General features: G+C 34.2%; 1 protein-coding gene across 21 annotated transcripts in view; it reads right to left on the bottom strand.

The window, feature by feature from the left end:
* afdna (afadin, adherens junction formation factor a) overlaps positions 1 to 21,708 on the bottom strand; it is a 162,819-nt gene that overhangs the window by 10,219 nt on the left and 130,892 nt on the right. For 8 of the 21 annotated variants that reach the window (XM_073816839.1, XM_073816841.1, XM_073816842.1 and 5 more), the window contains 7 exons: positions 21,496 to 21,687; positions 21,305 to 21,393; positions 18,320 to 18,505; positions 14,948 to 16,087; positions 10,863 to 10,898; positions 5,983 to 6,117; positions 2,984 to 3,299 (listed from right to left, as the gene is read on the bottom strand). In XM_073816839.1, the coding sequence (XP_073672940.1) occupies positions 2,984 to 3,299; positions 5,983 to 6,117; positions 10,863 to 10,898; positions 14,948 to 16,087; positions 18,320 to 18,505; positions 21,305 to 21,393; positions 21,496 to 21,687 (2,094 nt within the window). Of the gene's footprint in view, positions 1 to 2,752; positions 3,300 to 5,982; positions 6,118 to 10,862; positions 10,899 to 14,947; positions 16,088 to 18,319; positions 18,506 to 21,304; positions 21,394 to 21,495; positions 21,688 to 21,708 lie in introns of all 21 variants that reach the window. The other 13 variants (XM_073816843.1, XM_073816844.1, XM_073816854.1 and 10 more) reach the window with 5 other exon arrangements.

Here is a 21,708-nt window from a genome sequence, read left to right as displayed (position 1 = left end):
AAATGTTTGATGTCTGACCTGAATAAGATATTTCACATAAAAGACATATAGTTCAAAAGTTTACATACACTTCAATCTTGTAACTGTGTTGTTACATGAATGATCCACAGTTGTTTTTTTGTTTGTTTGTTTGGTGAAAGTTGTTCATGTGTCCCTGAACAGTTAAACTAAACTGCCCACTGTTCTTAAGAAAAACTGAAATTCTTTGGTTTTTCAACAATGCCTGTCACAACAATATCAGAGAGTGTTTGAACCTTCTGTAATAGTTGCATAAAGTCCCCCAGATGTCCTCAGTGTGAAAAGATGGATCTCAAAATCATACAGTCATTGTTGGAAAGGGTTGAAACACACAATAAAATTGCTGAAAAAAAGAAAGAATATGTGGGACCTGAGGGATTTTTTTTTATCACTAAACAAAAACACAAAAAACAGCTGTGAAGCATTCAGGTACCAACACAGTATTAAGAATCGAGTGTATGTAAACTTTTGAACGGGGTCATTTTATAAATTTAACTATTTTTTCTCTTATTCGGGTCAGTACTAAATTTAAAAAAACAACATTTGGGTAAAATAACATTTTACAGATTCAGCGAGGTGCATGTAAACTTTAGACCTCATCTGCATATTAAAATATAATAATTATGCAAATAATATAATTATAATTAAATAATTTTAATTAAAAGTAATATATTTTTTGCATAATTTTCTTGTTAAAACTACCGTTTTTTTTTTTTTTTTTTTCATCAGTTTTGACTACATGCACTGATGTACAATGAACACCTGAGGGAGGCAAAGCCAAAAAAATATTCCAGTAAGCCTGTCTGCACTAAGATTACTAATGCTCCACAACAAATTTAGATGTCTTTTAAACAGTCGGGCACAAAAAAAGCACCTCATCCGACAGATCTTTTCCCCTTTGCCAAGTGTAAACAGGACTGAGGAGAGGTGCAGTGTTGAGCCCACCACTGCAAGTGACAAGAAGCCAGTGTCTCGTTCCCTGAGCTGATAATGGACGGGCAGGCACCTAGCTGCTGAGGCCCGGCCTACCCCAAAAGCAAATCACACACACATGAAACGGCTGGCAACACCAACAGTACTTGGACTGATTTTGGACCGCACAGCGAATCACGAGGTCTACTAACTGCTTGTACGGCGCTAGGATGATTCGAGGAAGAGGAATCGGGGGAGAATAGGTGATCGGAAAACAAACAAACAAAAATCTAATTACTATTTAAAAGGAATATTCCAGGTTCAATATGAGTTGAGCTCAATTGATAGCAACTGTTGGATAAAACAGGTTTGAAAATCTAAAATTAAATAGAGAATAATAATAATTGCATTTAAGTTAAGGTGAAAATGTTGTTCTTATGGCTCAAGACAAAAGTCTACCTGCTGAACTCAATGTAAATAAGAAAATTATGCCACTTTGCTGGTATTCTTGCATACACATGTGACCCTGGATGACAAAACCTTAAGCAGCACAGTATGGGTCAAAATTGTCCATTTTTTTTTCATGCCAAAAATCATTAGGATATTAAGTAAAGATCATGTTCCATGAAGATATTTTGTAAATTTCCTACCATAAATATATCAAAACTTAATTCTTGATTAGTAATACCGGTATGCATTGCTAAGAACTTCATTTGGACAACTTTATAGGTGATTTTCTCAATATTTAGGTTTTTTTTGCACCCTCAGATTCTGGTTATTCAAATAGTTGTATCTCAGCCAAATATTGCCCTATTCTAACTAACCATACCTCAATGGAAAGCTTATTTATTCAGCTTTAAATGATGTATAAATCTCAATTTAACAAAATTGACTCTTATGACTGGTTTTGTGCTCCAGGGTCACAATTTGGCAAAAAAGTTACTATAGGCTTTTTACAGCAGTTATGTCATCATGACAAAAAAAGTTAAGATATAACTTTACACTTTAAGCAATTTTATCGCACAAGCCTTACATTAACACCTAAAAAAAAGTTAACGTACATACAGTACCATTTAAAACCTTGGGGCCGTTAAGATTTTTATTGAGGTTTTTGAGTCTGGAGAGTCACTTATACTCACAAAGTCTGTATTTATATGATTAAAATTACAGAAAAAATTAAAAATTGTGAAATATTTTTATAATTTAAAATGACTGTTTTCTATTTGAATATATTTAAAAATGTAATTTATTTCTAAGATGGCAAGCAGAATTTTCTTCAGTGTCATGCGATCCTGTAAAATTGTAAAATGCTGTTTTCGTGCTATATTAGAAATATTTTTGATGATCAATGTTGACAAAACAGCAGTATTTATTCAGGATTCTCTAACATTCTAAATGTCTTTAACTCATCCTTGCTGAAAAAAAGCAAAAAATTCCTTACAGACCCCAAACTTTTAACAGCAATTCAATATTGTCTGTTAATCGAACAACTGCTGTCAGTTGAGCTCAACTTGAACCTAGAAGACTCCCTGTAAAAGGAAGAAAACAATGAGAAACAAAACCAAAAAATAAATGATAGAAACCAGGACATATGATTCGACTGATTGGCTTTGATACTACGAAAATTTACAGATAGAAAGGTAGAGGGAATGTGGAAAACGGAGAGCGCTGAGTCTCCACCGGAAAACAGGGAAAGGAACAAACGAACACCAAAAAAAAAAAAAAAAAGAAAAGAAACCAAACCATGAAAACGAATGAACCAATAGCAAATGGAGGACGAGCGGGCTGAGGTGGGGCCCTTTTCTCTCCTCAGAGTCTCTACCTTTCGAGTTGGCCGATGGGATGAAGCTGGGTTTGGCGGGAGGGAGAGGGGGCTGCCCTGCCTTGAGAGCAGTACTGTTGGCATTGGCCGCTGCGGGCAGCTGGAATGAGTTGGACAGAAAGATGCCATCTGAGACGGGACGGGGCTTGCGCGCAGTTGGCGGCGGCTGGGGCTTTGGGGCGGGCGGAAGGTCACCGTAGGACTTCCGGGTGGCCGAGAGCTTAACCTGACCTGTTAGGCCCGCGTCCTCCTCATCCTCATCCTCCTCCTCCTCGTCATTGTATGAGACAAACTTGGCAGTGTATATGGTGTCGGGGGAGGCGACCTGGGTTTTGAGGTAGGAGGTGTTTCTCTGAGGTGGGGGCGGAGGGGCGCTGTTGTTGTTAGTGGTGGGGGTGCTTGCGGGAGAAGGGGGCTGGTAGTCCCGGGGAAGGGGGGGTCTGTACAGACCAGGCTCGTCTGGCGTCAGCAGCTTGCGCTCGGCTTCCTCGTGCTGCCGGCGCCGCTCTGCCTCCAGGCGGGTGTAGTACTCTTCCTCCTGTCTTCTCTGAAGGGGGGGAACATGGGAAGAGCTGGTTAGAGCTGCCTTCGCTAGTCCGCGCCGCTGCGAGGCCTGGGTCAAAGCTAACGGTACTCTGGCTAATGGATGCACCAATGTAGTAAAGCTACATTGTAGTAGAAGAAATGTGTTTGCTGATATGATGCAATGTGTTTCTGAATGAATCGAGGAACTAAAACTGACTCCTGCATGTTGGGGAAAGTAAGCCAGTGGTTTTATTTAACAGCTGCACTGCAAGCAAGCAATGTCATCAACTAGATGTAAATCAACAGTGCTGTCTATACTGCAGTTTTGTGAATTCAGTTAACATTGCAGCCTATTCTAGCCAGGAATCAGGAGTCAGTAACACAGATATAGGCCTGTGCGAGGGGAAAATTTTTTTTAATTAAAATTTCACATGCATTAAAATTTTAAAAAAGAATTGTGAGAAATCTAAATCTTTAATAAAAGGTAGGTAAATATTTAATAAAGAAATTAGATATATTTAAATTCATACATTAATATGGGTTACAGAAAATCTGAATTAATAAATAAATAATTTTAATTTAATTATATGAATAAATACATTCATATATTAAATGGTCTACAACCATTTTTATAGGAAATGTCAATTTAAGTAACATGAAAAGGGACTTTTTAAATGACTATTTAAATGTTCAGTTCAGAGGTGAGTTCATCTGAAATTGTTTCAGTTTCAATTTAATCACAATTTAAATAAAATATGAAATATTTAATTTAAAAAAGTTCCAATTTGAATCAATTTAAAATGCATTTAATTTTTTCAAAAATGTGCGAAATCTAAACAAAATGTAAAGTATATATAACATTTTATTAAACAATAATACAAATAATTTTAAATAATACATCAAAATATTATAATTAATATGAATTGTTTAATTTATTATTCATTTTATATGAATTAATAAATGAATATTTAATTATATGAATTAATACATTAATATATTAAATGGTCCACAACCATTTTTATAGGAAATGTCAATTTCAGTGACATGAAGACCCTTTTGTTTTGTTTTAATGTTAAATTTAGAAGTGATTTCACCTGAAATAATTGATAACACAAAAACAATCTTTTTTCTCTCTCTTTTTTTAATAGTTTTTAATTGAAATCAAAATTGAAATATTTAATCAAATTAAATATATAAAAAAAATAAAATCTGTATTATTATATAACATATTAATTTAAATACTAAAATATTAAATATTACTAAAATAAATAAATAAATAAATATTGGCAGTGTGTGCAGACTTGGGAGAAATTCTGTGCATCCAAAAGCAATATGTACAAATTATATACAGATTATGACAATCTGCTTGCTTACTTGTGCATAAGTCTTTAAACACTTTTGAAAGTCCTAAATCCAGTGATTAAACCACCTTTATAAATGCTAATTGTATGACTGCAATCTAATTTAGTTGCATTGTGGTGCTTGCTTGCAGTGCAGACACTTGTGTAAGACTTGCATTGGATTGTGAGCACACCAGATGGTGCTAAAGAGGAACAAGTCACTACAGCTGACAAATATGTTTGCTTCTAACTGGAATGGAAAGCCTGGAGCATATGACACTGTTACAAGCTCCAGTTGAAGGTCTGGCTGGCATTTGGTGGTTTAGCTTTGGCTGCTCTGGTCTCTGTGCATGGATCCCCTGGGTTAGTATGCAGTGGAGGGAATGTCTTACGAGGGCATGTGGAGGCAAAACACACATGAGCTAGTTCAATCTGGGACGGCCTCCACGAAAAACCAAGGCGGGCCCATTTCCAACAGCACTTCCAAGCAATGTTGTATGGAATGGCAATGGTCTCCCAACAAAATGCTGGAGTGCTGTGTAAAGATCTGACTAAAGATGTGACTCTCATGCGTTTCTTTAAAGGGGATGGGGATACATCACAAACACAAAAGAGGAGATGTTGTGAAGACATGCAGTTGGACATCACAACTGGGCTCTAAAATTACCAGTGGTCTGAAAATGACGCACACAGACACAAATAAAATTGGATGGTCACATAGTGGGACAATGTTTTCGATGCATGGATGTAAATTCAGACCACTGGTAAATTAATGACCCGCTGAGGCATTCCACATGGGCGTTAATTTAGCCTCTGACAGTTAACGGATCATTGCTATCTCCAGAACTGCTGTTAACCTTGCTGTGTATATACATAGATACACATTATTTTAAATTAAGCACAAGGGGCTGTGATCTCATACAGTCTGACACATTAAATATCAGCTGCGGTCTCCAATCACACCCACTTACAAGGTCGTGAGGAACCATCCACATGGAAATCAGGCGAAACCTTGAAAAAGCTTGGCGTTAGCATGAATAAACAAGGCTGATAACATACGTCTCCATCAGGAAATTATGCCAAAAATTAATTTATATAGATACAGAGATTGTTTTGGGGAAGATTCAAAAGCAAGAACATCTTACTATAATTAACCTGACTAATCAATAGCGAGATAACTCGTGACGTGCATTTAAAGCCTGGTTGAGTGGACAAAAAAGGAAAAGATAATCTGCATTCCATATGAAATATGCTAAAACGTGCTTGCAATTTCATATTACACACAAAGTCCTTTGTCATCAATATTATCTTAAATCTACTTATAGAAAGTTCCTAGTTGTCGCTGGTCCGTTTCGGTCTCAATACCTTCTCCTCGGTCTCTCGTCTGGCTTTCTCCTCTTCTCTCCAGCGTCTCTCCTCCTCCTGTTTGGCTCGCTCTTCTGCCTCACGCTTACGGATTTCCTCCAGCTGCTGTTTCCGTCGTCGCTCCTCGTCCTGTAGCTGAGGTGCACAATGCATAATCAGGTTTAGAGGAAAAACACTGGACCATAGCGATGATGGATTTGACTGACTGCAATTTCTTGGGCCTGAACATAAAGGATTGACTTAAACTAAACGGATCCTAAATTAAGCGTATGACAATTTAGAAATCTAACAACTAATTCTGATGTCGGTTTTAACCCTAGTTGTAAAACTACAGATATATTTAAACTTAAATTTAAAATTAACCCAGAAAAACTTTTGGAAATAAATGAAAACTTTTATTCAGCAAGGATGCATTAAATTGATCAAAAGTGACAGTAAAGACATTTTTTACTCTCTTCAAAAAAGAATAGAAATTTCTATTAAATTTATTCAAAACATCCAGAAAAAATATATCATAAATATTAAGCAGCAATACTGTTTTCAACATTGATAATAATAATAAATGTTTAAATTAAATTAATTAATTAAATTAATCAGCTTATTACAATGATTTCAGTAGTATCATGTGACACTGAAGACTGGAGTAATGATGCTGAAAATTCAGCTTAGTATCACAGGAATAAATTACATTTTAAATAATACTGAAATAAAAAACAGTTATTTTAAATTGTAATAATATTCCATAATATTGCTGTTTTTGCTGTATTTTTAATCAAATAAATGCAGCCTTGGTGAGCATAAGAGACTTCTTCATAAAAAAAAAGAAACAAACCCAAGCCTAACTTGTATGTTTGTGAACAGTAAGATTTTTAATGTTTTTAATGAAGTCTCTTCTGCTCACCAATCCTGCATTTATGTTATCCAAATTACAGCAAAAACAGTAAAATTGTGAAATATTTTTCCTATTTAAAATAACTGTTTTCTATTTGAATATATTTTAAAATGTAATTTATTCCTGCGATCAAAGATAAATTTTCAGCATCATTACGCCAGTCTTCAATGTCACATGATCCTTCAGAAATCATTCTAATATGCTGATTTGCTGTTCAAGAAACATTTTTTATTATTAATATTATCAATATTTAACAGTTGAGTACATTTTTTCAGGATTATTTGATGAATAGAAAGATCCAAAAATCAGCATTATACCATTTTTTTTTTTTTTGAGAAAGAAATGATTTATATTTAAATTTATATTTTTATTTAGCAAGGATGCTTTAAATTGATATATGTGACCCTGGACCACAAAACCAGTCATAAGGTTAAATTTTACAAAACTGAGATGGTGTACTATTGATGTATGGTTTGTTAGGATAGGACAATATTTGGCCGAGATACATCTATTTGAAAATCTGGAATCTGAGGGTGCAAAAAAATCAAAATCCTGAGAAAATCACCTTTAAAGTTGTCCAAATTAGGTTCTTAACAATGCATATTACTATTAAAAAATTACATTTTGATACATTTACAGTAGGAATTTTACAAAAAATCTTCATGGAACATGATCTTTACTTAATTTCCTAATGATTTTTGGCATAAAAGAAAAATCTATAATTTTGACCCATGCAATGTATTTTTGGCTATTGCTACAAACATACCCCAGCGACTTAAAACTGGTTTTGTGGTCCAGGGTCACATATGTTGTTGTTTAAATTAATAACATGAATAAATGTTTTTTGAGCAGCAAATCCGAATATTATAATGATTTCTGATAGATCATGTGACTGGAGTAATGCTAAAAATTCAGCTGTGAAATCACAGGAATAAATTTTAAAATATATTCAAATAGAAAACTGTTATTTTAAATAGTAAAAATGTTTCAAATTTTACAGCTTTTGCTGTACATTGGATCAAATAAATGCAGCCTTGGTGAGCAGAAGAGACTTCTTTAAAAAAATATGTACTGTAATATTTACATTTAAAACAGTAATCTACATTGGACGCAATTAGCTAACAGTAAGTCTTTCAGGTACAAAACCTTCTTCAAACTAGCCTGCTGGTGCACAGTTTTTTTTCCACACCAATAAATTTGTCAACTGTGATGAGAGGCATCGTGCACTGCACACCATCACACAAAGAATCACATGCACATACACAGTTGCATGCACAAACAACTTACTGACAACCTCCTTCACATCTACAGAAAATCATTCAAAATGTAATCCAAACACCTCGATCAAACTTCACGCACAGTACAAATACAATGCTCGACAGGTCAGAAGATACAGATCACGGCCATACACCTTTTCCCTTCAAATTCAGAAGGAAGTAGACAGAAACAGAGACAAGTCCAGTAGTCAGGACAGGGGAAGAAGAAACCCAGCACAGAAAACCATGGAGAAATGCAGTAAATGAGCGGCAAAGCGCCAGGGTCGATACAGACACACAGAGAGCAGTGATGAGTGGAGTAGATGGAGAAACAGGAATGGCGAACACGGCACGGAAATGAGGCCCACATGCAAGCAAGCTCAGGGCCGGAGAGATAGGCCTGGTTGAAAACATGCGCCAGCCCACCTCTCATGATGACACTGCACTGAAACAACGGCTGCCCAAACAAGCAGAGCTTCGATATGTTCTCCAGGAACCAAAAAGAGCTTCCAAAACTTTCTTCAGAATGAATTTAGTGGTTTTCTAGGTTCAAATGTACATATCTAAGCTACCAGACACAAGGTCACTGTTCTGTGCACATTTAAACCTGAAGTGTATAATTTTTCAATGTTAAATGAATAATAAATACAACAAAACTAAACTCAACAGACTAGCATAATGGCATAAAGCTGAATCAGATCAAATAATACAAAAGTTATAACTTAAGAAATTAAGTCACCTTATTAAATTCTAACCCTAATATTTTTGCTTTTAAAGCCTATTGTATATGCCTCACTGTAACTCAGATTTTGGCTTAAAAAATAAAGTGATAAAAAAATGAATCAAAAATATATTCGATATTTTGATTAAAAACATTAAATTAAAATAAGCATTTAAACAATTTTTAAGAAAATGAGGGATGAGCCAAGTATTTTAATAATCTTAATAATTAAACGTTTTTTTTTTTTTTTTTTTACATTTTTTAAGACAATGAATAGTGAGTAAATTATTTTCAATTTCTTAATTATTTAAGAATAATTATTTAGATCTTTTAAGACAATGAGATGTAAAATTAGAAAATAATTTATTTTTTAAATTTATTTTTGTTTTTTAAAGAAAATGAAGGGTGAGTAAATTATTTTCCTTATCGTAATTATTTAGGATTTAAGAATAATTATTTAAATCTTTTAAGACAATGAGATTGTCTTAAAATGATTTTTTCATTTCATAAATAAAGAGTGAGCAAATTATTTTCTTCATCATAATAATTGAAAATAATTTCTAATTATTTTAAGAAAATAAGGGGTAAATTGTTTTTATTATCTTAATTATTTAAGAATTAGGAATAATCATTTAAATCATTTAAGACAATAAGACGTAAAATTAGAAAATCATTTCAAATTTCTTTAAAGAAAATAAAGGGTGAGTAAATTATTTTGATTATCTTAATTATTAAACTTGTATTTACATAATTTCTAAAAGAAAATCATTTTCATTATGAAAAAAAATATTATGATAAAAAAATTCCATTTATTTTCTTTCTTAATTAAGATAAACTAAATAATTTACTCACCCTTCATTTTCTTAAAAAAAATGAAAAATGAGATGAAAAAAAAATGTAATTATGATTTTTTCATTTAATACATTTTTATTTTAGAATTAAGAATAATTATTTAAATCATGTAAGACAATTAGATGTTTAAGAATTTTTTTGAAAATGAAGAGTGAGTAAATTGTTTTAATTATCTTAATTATGTAAGAATAACCAAGAAGTCAAGAGTCTGAATTAAACTACACTAAACTGCCATGTTTTGACATTAGAAGCTCATTACAGGCTGTTTTCTGGACACATATTAAGCCTTTAGTTAGTAAAAGGGCTAGGTGATACATCTAATATTTATTATATATTATAAATGTCTTGGAAATATATTTAAAATTTTAAAGGTGCATTTCAATGATTTATTAGTCAAGTTTTATAATTAGATGTTTTTAAGAATTTTTTTGAAAATGAAGAGTGAGTAAATTGTTTTAATTATCTTAATAATTATGTAAGAATAACTATTTAAATCAATTAAGATAATGAAATGTAAAATTAGAAAATAATGTCAAATTTTTTTATGAAAATGAAGGGTGAGTAAATTATTTTCACCATCTCTATTTAAGAATTAAGAATATATAATTATTATTTATTTAAATAATTTAGGACAATGAGATGTGAGTATAATTTATTTGTTATTTTCATATTTAATAATCTTAATTATTTTAATAATGAAAAAAAAATATATATATTTTTTTAAAATTGCGATTATAATTGTGTTGGTTAATTTCCCTAAAAAGTATAAATATTTTCAGCCTCAACCAATGGCGTGAGTTTGTGGTCAGGATTAACTGTTCAGAAAATGGAAACTAGTTTTAAATATAATAACTATTTATTCCATTTGGTGACACTGGCCTAGAAATAACACTCTTTGGCTGTATTTCCTTACGGATCCATTTATCTCATTTTTGGATATCATTCTAAAGCAGCAGTTTTCCAGTGGAGCATAATGAACATCCCAAGATGAAGTCCCCAAGATGGTGTCCCGTGCTTGAAAAAGTGGTACATCTCTCTCTAAATAACTCCCATGGGTAAAGGAGCCACCACGGCCGAATGAAGGGAGGGAAGTAGTGAACAAGAGGAGACACAGGTGGAGCCGAAACAGGAAGAGAGGTAAAGAGCATAAAGAACATACCAAGTCTAGTACAGAGATTGCTGGAACAGCAGTCTGCTGCAGGAGAAACAAAAACATACAGAGCAACCAAAGGGGTGGGAGAGAGAGAATAAATAAAGAAGTAAGAAATAAAGAAAAGGAGGGGTTTTCGAGAAGATAAAAGTAAAAAGGCGCAGTGGGCCGGGACGCAGTGATGTGCTGCCAGGAACATTCCAGGGCAGTATGGGTCTGATTAGCGCCAGCGGTCCACTTCCCTTCCACAAACACTTGAGCTGCTGAGGAATTTCCCCATCATTCCACGTCCCCCTCCCACTGGAGCACTGGCAATATTTTCCCTTCAAACATACGGGATTGTGTTGACCTTCCCTTACACGGCTCGACCTGCCAACTCCTCAGAGATGGAGCGATATCAAAGGCAGCTTCCAGCAGTGTGCTACACACAGCAGACTCTCAGGTGGACGCATGACAGCTGCTACGGCAGGTGTTGGAGGAAAGAACATTAGTGGACTTCAGGGGGCTGAAGTCTGTGCTAGTCTCAAAGATTTGGAAAGCACAAGCTGTTTGGAATTGCTGCACACACGCCAGCCCACCAAGAAGTCAAGAGTGGGAATTAAACTGCACTAAACTGCCATGTTTTGACATTAGAAGCTCATTACAGGCTGTTTTCTGGACACATATTAGTTTAGTTAGTAAAAGGGCTAGGTGATACATCTAATATTTATTATGTATTATATATTTCTTGGAGATATAAAAAAATAGGCAATTTGAATATTTAACACATTAATCATTATGCATCCTAAAAGTTGCAACACATCTTAAATGGCAATTCAGTTCATTTTAAAGGTGCATTTCAATGATTTGTTTAAAAAAAGTTTTATAAAAAAATAATAATAATTTAAAGTATATTAAAATATATGAATTAAATACATGTATAAACTAATGAAAATATATTTTAAAAATGTCAATTTTGCTTGCTATGTTCATTATTTTGGTGCATAAAATAAATAATATATTTATATTACATGATATTTATATTTATATAATAAATTAATAAATTATAAATAAATAGTAAGTTTAATAAGTTTATATATTTTATATATATATATATATATAAAAATTATTATTACTATTATTATAAAAATCATTATTATTATAATATAAATATTTATTACATTATAATTCTTATATAATTCTTATATTTACTATATTATTATTTGCATCATTATTTTGTTGCATACAATAAATGTTTATATTGTATAATAATTATATTTATATTATATATAAGTAAAAAAAAAAAAAAAAATATATATATATATATATATAATTAAAATATTATTATTATTATTGCTGTAATGTATATAAATCACAAAAATAATTACATATGTTATTATTATACATTATATTTTTTATAATAAAAAATAAATTACTATCACTATTATTATGTATCATTATTTTGATGCATAATATAAATAATAAATAATATATTATAAATATATATATATATATTTTTAAAATATAATAAATATATATATATATATATATATATATATATATATAAAATAGTAAGTATATATAACTTACTAGTATGTATCATTAGTTTGGTGCATAATATAACCAATATATTTATATAATAAAAAAGTAAAAAATAAATAAATAATTAAAGCTGTATATTGGTGCAATTTATTATATAAATTTTAGATATTTAAAATTATTTGTTAATTTATTTTCAATTTAATTTTAACTAACGTTCTAAAAAATGCAAAATAATTCATAACAGCTTAGGTTTGCTGGCTTTTTTCAGTTTTTATTATCAAGATTTTCTGTCGAGCACCCTGTTTTCCAGTGATGTGCATGTTTTTGTTTTGATAACAAATGTGCTATAAAAATAACATGATTTTTTTTTAAATAATTATTTACATTTTTTTTGCATCACCCAACCCTAGTTACTAGCCAAATCAAGTGTTAATTCACCACCATGGTCAGAGACAAGAATATGTGCTGGAAAAGACCCTGCATGAAAACAAAAAATGCTCATGTCTTGTTAGAAACTGTGTTAGCACATTCCAAATGATCCTGATTCTAATCCTAAGCGGTTGGTTAGCCAGTAGTTACAGGTCAGAAATGATTCCATCGCTGATTTGTTTTTAGAAGTTGAATGAATATTTCATTTTAAATGGCAGATGAGATCAGGAGAGATGTACTGATCTGGACGAGGCAGGCTGATGCTGTTGCAAGCAGTGGAGTCGGGTCCAGTGCTTGGCATCGGAAAGCCCTGCTCCTCCCCTCTGTCAGCGCAGCATATATATATATAAATCAGCAGTGCAGCATGGAAAAGCAATGACATAGGCATGTTGCAGGAGCACATGGCAAAACATTCATTATAACAGTGGAGACTAATGCATCACGCAAGGAATCCCAGGTTAGTTGTTAGCGCTTCCTTCACCAGTCTGCTACTGAGTCCTGCTGCTGACTGCGGATTCAAACGTAATGCAAAAGTCTACGAACATACAAAAAAAAGAGACCTGCACTCGACTTCAAACAGAACTGCAGAACTAACTTAGATTATTCAATCTGTTCAGCAATAGGAAAATTCAAGTGTACTGAAGCAGGACTAGTTGCTTTGAAAATGTCCTGACTCCAAGTTATTTTAAAGCAGTTGAAAAACAAAACGAATGTTTAATCATCTGTGTAAGCATGGAGAAAAAGTACATTGCCAAACCATTCATCAAGCTAACACTTAAAGTACTTAAAGTCAACATGAAAGGCATTATAACCAATTTTACTTGATTGTATCCAGTGGGTGCTACATATCAAAATGAATTTTGATACTACTGTTTAAAAGTTTAAAAGAAATTAATATTTTTAATCAGCAAGGATGCATTAAATTGACCAAAAGTGCTACATAATTTGTTTTAAATAAATGTGGTTCTTTTAAAGTTTTAAACTTATTCTAAAATATTAGAATAATATTTAATCTAAAATATTAAGCAACTGTTTTCAACACTGATAATAATAAATGTTTCTTGAGCAGCAAATCAGCATATTAGAATGATTTCTGAAGGATCACATGACACTGAAGACTGGAGTAATAATGCTGCAAATTTGGCTTGCATCACAGGAATAAATTACATTAAAATATATTAAAATAGAAAAGTTATTTTGAATTGTTGTAACATTTCACAATATTACTGTTTTTTTTTTCTTTTGCTTTTTTACTGCTTTTACAGATCAAATAATTGCAGCCTTAGAGAGCACACAAGACTTGTTCAAGAACAAAAAATACATTAAAAAATTTAATAAAAATCCCAAACTTTTAAACAGCAGTGCAACTCATTTCCCACCTTTTTTTTAATCAAATATATGTCCATTATTTTCCAAATCAATGAATTTCCATTATTTTCCAATTGCTTGTGATTCCTAGATAAACAACTGCACTCAAAAAGTATTTTTTTCTCCAGAAAAAAATGTTTGTAGCAATAGCCACAAATACATTGTATGGGTCAAAATTATCAATTTTTCTTTTATGCCAAAAAATCATTAGAATATTTAGCAAAGATAATTACCTACTGTAAATATATCAAAACTTATTTTTTGGATTAGTAATATGCATTGCTAAGAACTTAATTTGAAAAATTTTAAAGGTGATTTTCTTAATATTTAGATTTTTTTTGCACCCTCAGATTTTCAAATAGTTCTATATCGGTCAAATACTGTCCTATCCTAACAAACCATACATTAATAGAAAGCTTATTTATTCAGCTTAATTAAAAAGAAAATGACCTCATGACTGGTTTTTAGATCTGAGCATAACTAGAACTATTTATATTTAATATAAATAACTTTAAGACGTTATTCATTTCACTGAATTTTCCAGGCCTGGAAATCAGACTTTGAAATGTAATGTCACGGGAACCACTGGAACCCTGTATATTACATTACTATTAAATCTCGTATTACAAAAGTTTCAAATGTGGAATAAGTTTTGATGAAATTAATGTGCCTAGAAAAACAAGCGAGTAAACTGGGTTAGTTTTGATTTCATGTTGACTTTAACTGTTTATTATTACACATTCAATTCTAGCTACCCACTTCCCATGTCTGCTTACCCGTGCTCTCTTCTCAGCCTCCAGTCTCTGCATAATCAGCGTGGTGTCTACATCTTCGTCATCCTCCTCCTCCTCGTCCTCCTCGTTCTGCTTGGACTCCTGCAGTCTCTTCTGGAACTGCCACTCCAGCATGAGTTTGCGCAGACGGTCGTTCTCCTCAGCTGTGCGTTCGGGTTTGGCCTGAAGGTCCTGGATCTCCTTATCCAGGAGGTCTACGATGTGAAGCTGCTGCTGCTTCTCTAGTTTCTCACGGGCGTCCCTCTTCCAGGGGTCGGGCGATAGGCTGTCACTAGCGGACAGCTCCTCTTTGCTGATGGTGATGTATTGCAGGTCACGTCTTTCGATGGTGCGTGGCTGCTGCTGGGGCAAGAGGTCACGAATTACCGTGTCTTGTGGGGGCTGGCGGGGAAGGCTGGAAAGCTTGTCGGGTCGAGCGGGTTGTGGTGGCGGCGGTGGTTGGGCTGACTGGACTGGAGGAAGGTATGGTTGGGGAACCTGCATGGGGGGCTGCTGATGGGGCATCTGTTGGTGCTGTGGGGCGGGCGGCAGCGGGCCGTGCTGGTTGTTGTGCATTACAGGGCCGGGAGGGTTGCGAATCTGCACCAGTTTCCTCTCCTGGTCTCTTCTCTTCCTCTCTCGCTCCTCTTCAAGCCTGGCCTTTTCTTTTTCATACCAGCGCTGTTGCTCCTCACGTTTCTTGCGGTCGGCTGTGGCTGCAGCAGCTGCAGCCTGTTGCTGCGTAATGGAGGGCGGTGGAGGAAGCGGTAATTCGGGTTGCGGCTCATAGTCATAGTGCGCAGGTGGAGGAGGAGGAGGGGGTGGAAGATCTGAACGGGAAGGTTGGGAGACGGCCACAGGGCCAGAGTGGGGTGCTATCGGGGTCTTCCAGCGGCCAGGTCCACTCTTGTGGTTGCCTTGCATCCTGGAGCCGGAAGACGAGGAGAAGTTGAGGTGCTCTTGGCTGGAGGTGCTGGACTCCACCGAGGAGGACATCTGGTGGTTCCAGTGATCACCACCGCCTCGCTGGTACTCTGCCTCATGCTGCTGCTGTTGCAGGTGCATCAGGTCTTCCTGGCGCAGGCGTTCACCTGGGTACCCGCCTGGCATCTCGCACAGCTCCTCTTGAGAGCGAGCAACCCTCTAGAAAGGAACAATGACACAGGAGTGAGACTCATATTTATGCAAAAATGAGACATGTACACTATCAGTCAAAAGTTTTTGAACAGTAAGATTATTAATGTTTTTAAAGACGTCTCTTCTGCTCACCAAGCTTGCATTTATTTAGTCCAAAGTACAGCAAAAACAGTCAAATTTTGAAATATTTTCTGTTTTAATATATTTTAAAATGTAACTTATTCCTGTGATTTCAAAGCTGAATTTTTAGAATCATTACTCCAGTCACATGATCCTTCAGAAATCATTATAATATGTCTAATGTTCTGATATGTTCAGAACAGCGTTTATCTGAAATAGAACTCTTTTGTAACATTATAAATGTCTTTATCATCACTTTTGCTCAATTAAAAAAAAATTATACTGACTCCAAGCTTTTGAATAGTATAGTATATAATGTTACTGAAGCTTTTATTTCAGATGAGCTATGCATATTTCTATTCATCAAAAAAAAAAATCTGAAAAAATGTATTGTTTCTGAAAAAATCAAACTGAAATATTGCTGATAATAATATTAATAAAAATCAGCAAATCAGCATATTAGAATAATTTCATTTGAACATTTAGCTTCGATCACAAGAATAAATTACATTTTAAAATATACTCAAATAGAAAACAGTTATTTTAAATAGATAAAAATATTTCAAAATTGTACTGTTTGCTGTACTTTGGATCAAATAAACGCAGGCTTGGTGAGCAGAAGAGACTTCTTTAAAAAAAACATTAAAATTTCTCATAACCTCAAAACGCTTGTAAAATCACTAATTTAAATTGGGGCATGAAAAAGACAGGAAAATGTCTTGAAAATGAAAGAGGTTAAATGTTAAAACATTTTTTTTCCATTTAAAAATGACAAAGAATTTAGTCCTTAGTAATGCCTAATGTAATTTAAGTCACATTAAATTGAAATTAAACAAAATAAAAAAAACTTGGTTTCAAATTAACATTTTGGCAAAAGCATATTAGTAAGCAATAATACACACTACCATTTAAAAAAATGGGGTATGTTTTTTTTTTTAAGTAGCATCTTAGGCTTACAAAGGCTGTATTTACATGATCAAAAATACAGTAAACAATTTAAAGTAGCTGTTTACTATTTTAATACATCTTAAAATACAATTTATTCCTGTGATGCTAAGCTGAATTTTCAGCATCTATTACTTTAGTCTTCAGTATATTTTGTTAAAAACTTCAAATACTGATAAAAACGTCAAAAGAACAGCATTTATATGAAATAGAAATGTTTTGTAACATTTTAAATGTCTTTACTGTCGCTTTTGATCAATTTAATGCATCCTTGCTGAGTAAAACTATTAAAGTTAACACAAACTTTTGAAGAGTAGTGTATTATAACAGTATAAGACAATATACATTATGTTAAAGGAACACTCCAGTTTTTTTGGAAATAGGCTCATTCTCCAACTCCCCCCGAGTTAATAAGTTGATTTTTACCGCTTTGAAATCCATTCAGCCGTTTTCCTGTTCTGGCGATATCACTTTTAGCATAGCTTAGCATAGATCATTGAATCCTATTAGACCAATAGCATCGCGTTCAAAAATGACCAACGAGTTTCCATATTTTTGTTGTATTTAAAACTTGACTCTTCTGTAGTTATATCGTGTACTAAGACCGGTGGAAATGCAAAGCTGCGAGTTTCTAGGCTGATAAGATTAGGAACTACACTTCCATTCTGGCGTAATAGTCAAGGAAGTTTGTTGCCGTAATATGGCCGAAGCAGGCGGAGTATTATCAGAAATGAGTTCCCAGCTAGTTTAGCATTTGCACATGTGCTGCGTGGTATTACTGCTCCTGCTTCAGCCTTATTACGGCAGCAAACTTCCTTGACTATTACGCCGGAATGGGAGTGTAGTTCCTAATCTTATCAGCCTAGAAACTCGCAGCTTTGCATTTCCACCGGTCTTAGTACACGATATAACTACAGAAGAGTCAAGTTTTAAATACAACAAATATGGAAACTCAACCCAACTTATTAACTCAGGGGGAATTGGGGAATGAGCCTATTTCCCAAAAAAGTGGAGTGTTCCTTTAATAATATACACAAACTGAACAGCAAGCGTGTTAATATGTTTTTCTATTATGAAAAACACTGTGGTACTGCCAGTGTTGAGTCGTGACACGACTATGGCATCAGGACACCACACAGCACTCAAATGCATTCTCTTCCTAAAAAGGCTAACCTGCATAGCCATGCTGTTGTTAGAGTGGTTATCCATAGGCGGGAGAGGCTCCGGTTCGTTGTTTTGCCAGGGCTGGCCGGGGCCCATCCTATCCTGAGATTTGGAGGCTGGGAAGGTGAAGTATTCCCTTGGGTATGTCTGAGTAGGGATCGGGTACGCCTCTGGACGGGGTGGAGAGGGCTCCTCCTGTGGGACAAACAGGGTAAAGACATTAGACAGAGCTGTGACAATCTCTTTCAATCTCTTTTTAGTGTATTACTGATTACAGAAACTAATCTGAGAGCTTGTATGCATGTGTATAAATCAAAGAGAAGCAAGGAATGTGGATCAAAGAGTGATTAGCCAATCAGATAGTGGTTACAGACATGATTTGGATTAATTGCAACAAGTGGACAACAAATAGCCACAAATCAGGGTTTTATTAGGCTTGGATTGGGCTGTGGTTTCTGAGACTAAAAACATGTTCTGGTGTGTGTTTGGATTTGAGAGTTTCTGGTGATTTGATTAAAAGCAGAAGAGGCTTCACTGAAGAAGACACAACCACATTACAACATCTGAAAGCGCAACACATTTCGACATTAACTATTCTCATGTGCTTCTGGATATAAGGGAGTAACACACAAAAGAGGTGGCACTACTAACTTAACAACATATTTCAGTAATGTGTCACTAGCTCGGCAATTTACAAAATTGTTTAGTTTTTCTAGCAATGAGTCATATTCCAATTAACTGTGCATAACAAAAACACAACAATTTACTTTTGGGTTGGTTCAAAAGGATCAGTGCAATTTGTTAAAGTCATGTAACAGCGTGACTAAGTCCATAGTCAAGCAAATTTACATCCGCTTTTTTCAAGCAAAATATATTTTTAGTCAAACACTGCTATTTATACCCATTTTAAATTCAGTTATAGAGTGTAAGTTGCTGATACTGTCCCCTAAAACAGCTTCAGTATAGCTGAAGTAGCCACTTTTTCTTAATGACTTAATTTTCTTATTCCTTTAGGAAAATTTTAATAAAATGAATTGTATGTGCTGGTGATCGTTTGATTTACTAAAGAACCAACTCATAAAAGACATTTGTTGTATTATTGGATAAACTACACTAGTCATGCTGTATGTTTTGATTCACTACTAAGAACAAACTTATAAGACTCATCCATTTGGAAAATGATTGGAAAATAAACTATACTTTTCGTGAATTGTTGAAAAGAACAAGCTTATAAGAGTAATTTGTTTGTGAATCGGTCAAACTACACTGGCCATGCTGTATGCTTTTGATTAAAAAATAAGGAATCAACACATACAATTCATTTGTTTGAGAATCGAATAGACTTCTCACATGGTATGTTTTTAATTAATGAAAAAATGCTAGACTATACTTTTCACATGGTAGGTTCCTATTCCTAATTTGTAAACAGAACCAACTCACTTGTTCAGAAACTGGTTGGAGTGTAATATTCACACTGTATGTTCTCAACTCATATGCTTGGAAAATGGTTGAACTATATTCATGTGGTATTCTTTTAAATCATTAAAAAGAACCAGTTTATAACAGTCATTTGTTTGTGAAACTATACTGGTCATGCTGTATGCTTTGATTTTCCAAAAAAAGAGCCATAAGACCCCTTTGTTTTGAATTTGTTTTTATACTTTTCACATGGTAGGTTTTTTATTTACCAAAAAGAATCCAACTCAAAAGACTAATTTGCTCAGGAACTAGTTGAAGTGTACTTTGCACACTGTATGTTTCCAGCTCATATGTTTGGAAAATGTTTGAACTACACTTTTCTTTTAAATCATTAAAAAGAAACCGCTCACAAGAGTCATTTGTTTGTGAATCGGTTAAACTAGACTGGCCATGCTGTATGTTTCTGACTCAATAATAAGGAATGAACTCATACAATTAATTTGTTCGAGAATCGAATGGGCTGTACTTTTCACATGGTGTGTTTTTAATTAATTAAAAATAGATTCATTTGTTTAGGAACTAGTTAAACTACACTGGTCATGATGTATGTTTTGATTTGCCAAAAGAAGAGCCATAAGACTAATTTGTTTGGAAATCGTTTATACTTTTCACATGGTAGGTTTTTGATTTGCAAAAAAGAACCAACTCAAAAGACTCATTTGTTCAGAAACTAGTTGGAGTGTAATTGGCACACAATGTTTCTAGCTCATATGTTTGGAAAATGGTTGAACTATAATGTGGATTGCTTTTGAATCGTTAAAACCAAGTTGTAAGACTCATTTGTTTGGGAATCGGCTGGATTACACTTTTCACATGGTTAGGTTTTTGATGTGCCCAAAAGAACCAAGACACATGGCCATGCAGTATGTTTCTCAGTCAAACATAAAGAAATCATTTGTTTGAGAATCGATTGGACTGTGCTTTTCACATTTTTAATTAATTTAAAAATAATTGTTTGTTTAGGAACTAGTTAAACTAGGCTGGTCATGCTATATGTTTTGATTTGACAAAAAAGAATTCGTAAGACTCATTTTGTTTGGGAATTGCCTGGACTACACTTTTTACATGGTTAGATTTTTGATTTGCTCAAAAGAACCAACTCCAAATGACAGGAACTGGTTGGACTGTACTTTTCACACCGTGTTTCCAATATGTTTGGAAAATATGTTTTTTCATGTGGCATGCTTTTGAATTGTTGAAAAGAACCAGTTAACAAGAATCATTTGTTCTGGAATCGGTTAGACCATTCTTTCCACTTGGAAGAATTTTGATTCACTTAAAAGAACCAGCTCATAAGACTCAAGCATTCTGGAATTGGTTGACCTATACTTTCCACTAGGTTTTGGATTCACTTATTTGTCTTATTTGTTCAGAAATGACGAAGGTTGCACTGTATGTCCAATAGCAGTGTTGCTAAATAGCAGCGCTACAAACACTTAATTCACTGGGGAAAGAGAGCTTCGGCATACACGTGCAACATTCATCTTAGAGGTGCCGATGATTGTGTGTACTCACATCAGGGCAGAGGTTACCCGTCGAGACAGAAGTAATCTTTCCTGGAGCTCCTGGGTAAACAGGCTTCCCGCCTGGACTCTGAGCCTGGTCTTTAAAAAAAAAAAAGAAAAAAAAAGTGCACATTATTAACATAATGTCAGCACTTCAACCACACTAACAATTATGGCAAGCGTTTGAAGTGGCAGACTTACTAGCCACATTCGGGCTGGAGCGGTGGTCTGCGCGGTTCTTCAACAACCTGTCCTCCTTCTTTGGTTCAGGATAGGTGTCCCATGTGCCTTGGGGGCTCTCAGGCGAGCCGTTCTGCACAGAGTTGTTGTAGAGCTCAAAGCCCTCGCTCTTTGGTCTCAGCTTTCCCTTGTCTCCACGTCCACGATCTGATGCTGCAGAGATAAATAAGAGGC

The sequence above is a fragment of the Garra rufa genome, chromosome 13 (assembly GCF_049309525.1).
Source record: "Garra rufa chromosome 13, GarRuf1.0, whole genome shotgun sequence".
NCBI classification, from domain to species: Eukaryota; Metazoa; Chordata; class Actinopteri; order Cypriniformes; family Cyprinidae; genus Garra; species Garra rufa.
This window is presented reverse-complemented; position numbering and strand designations above follow the sequence as displayed.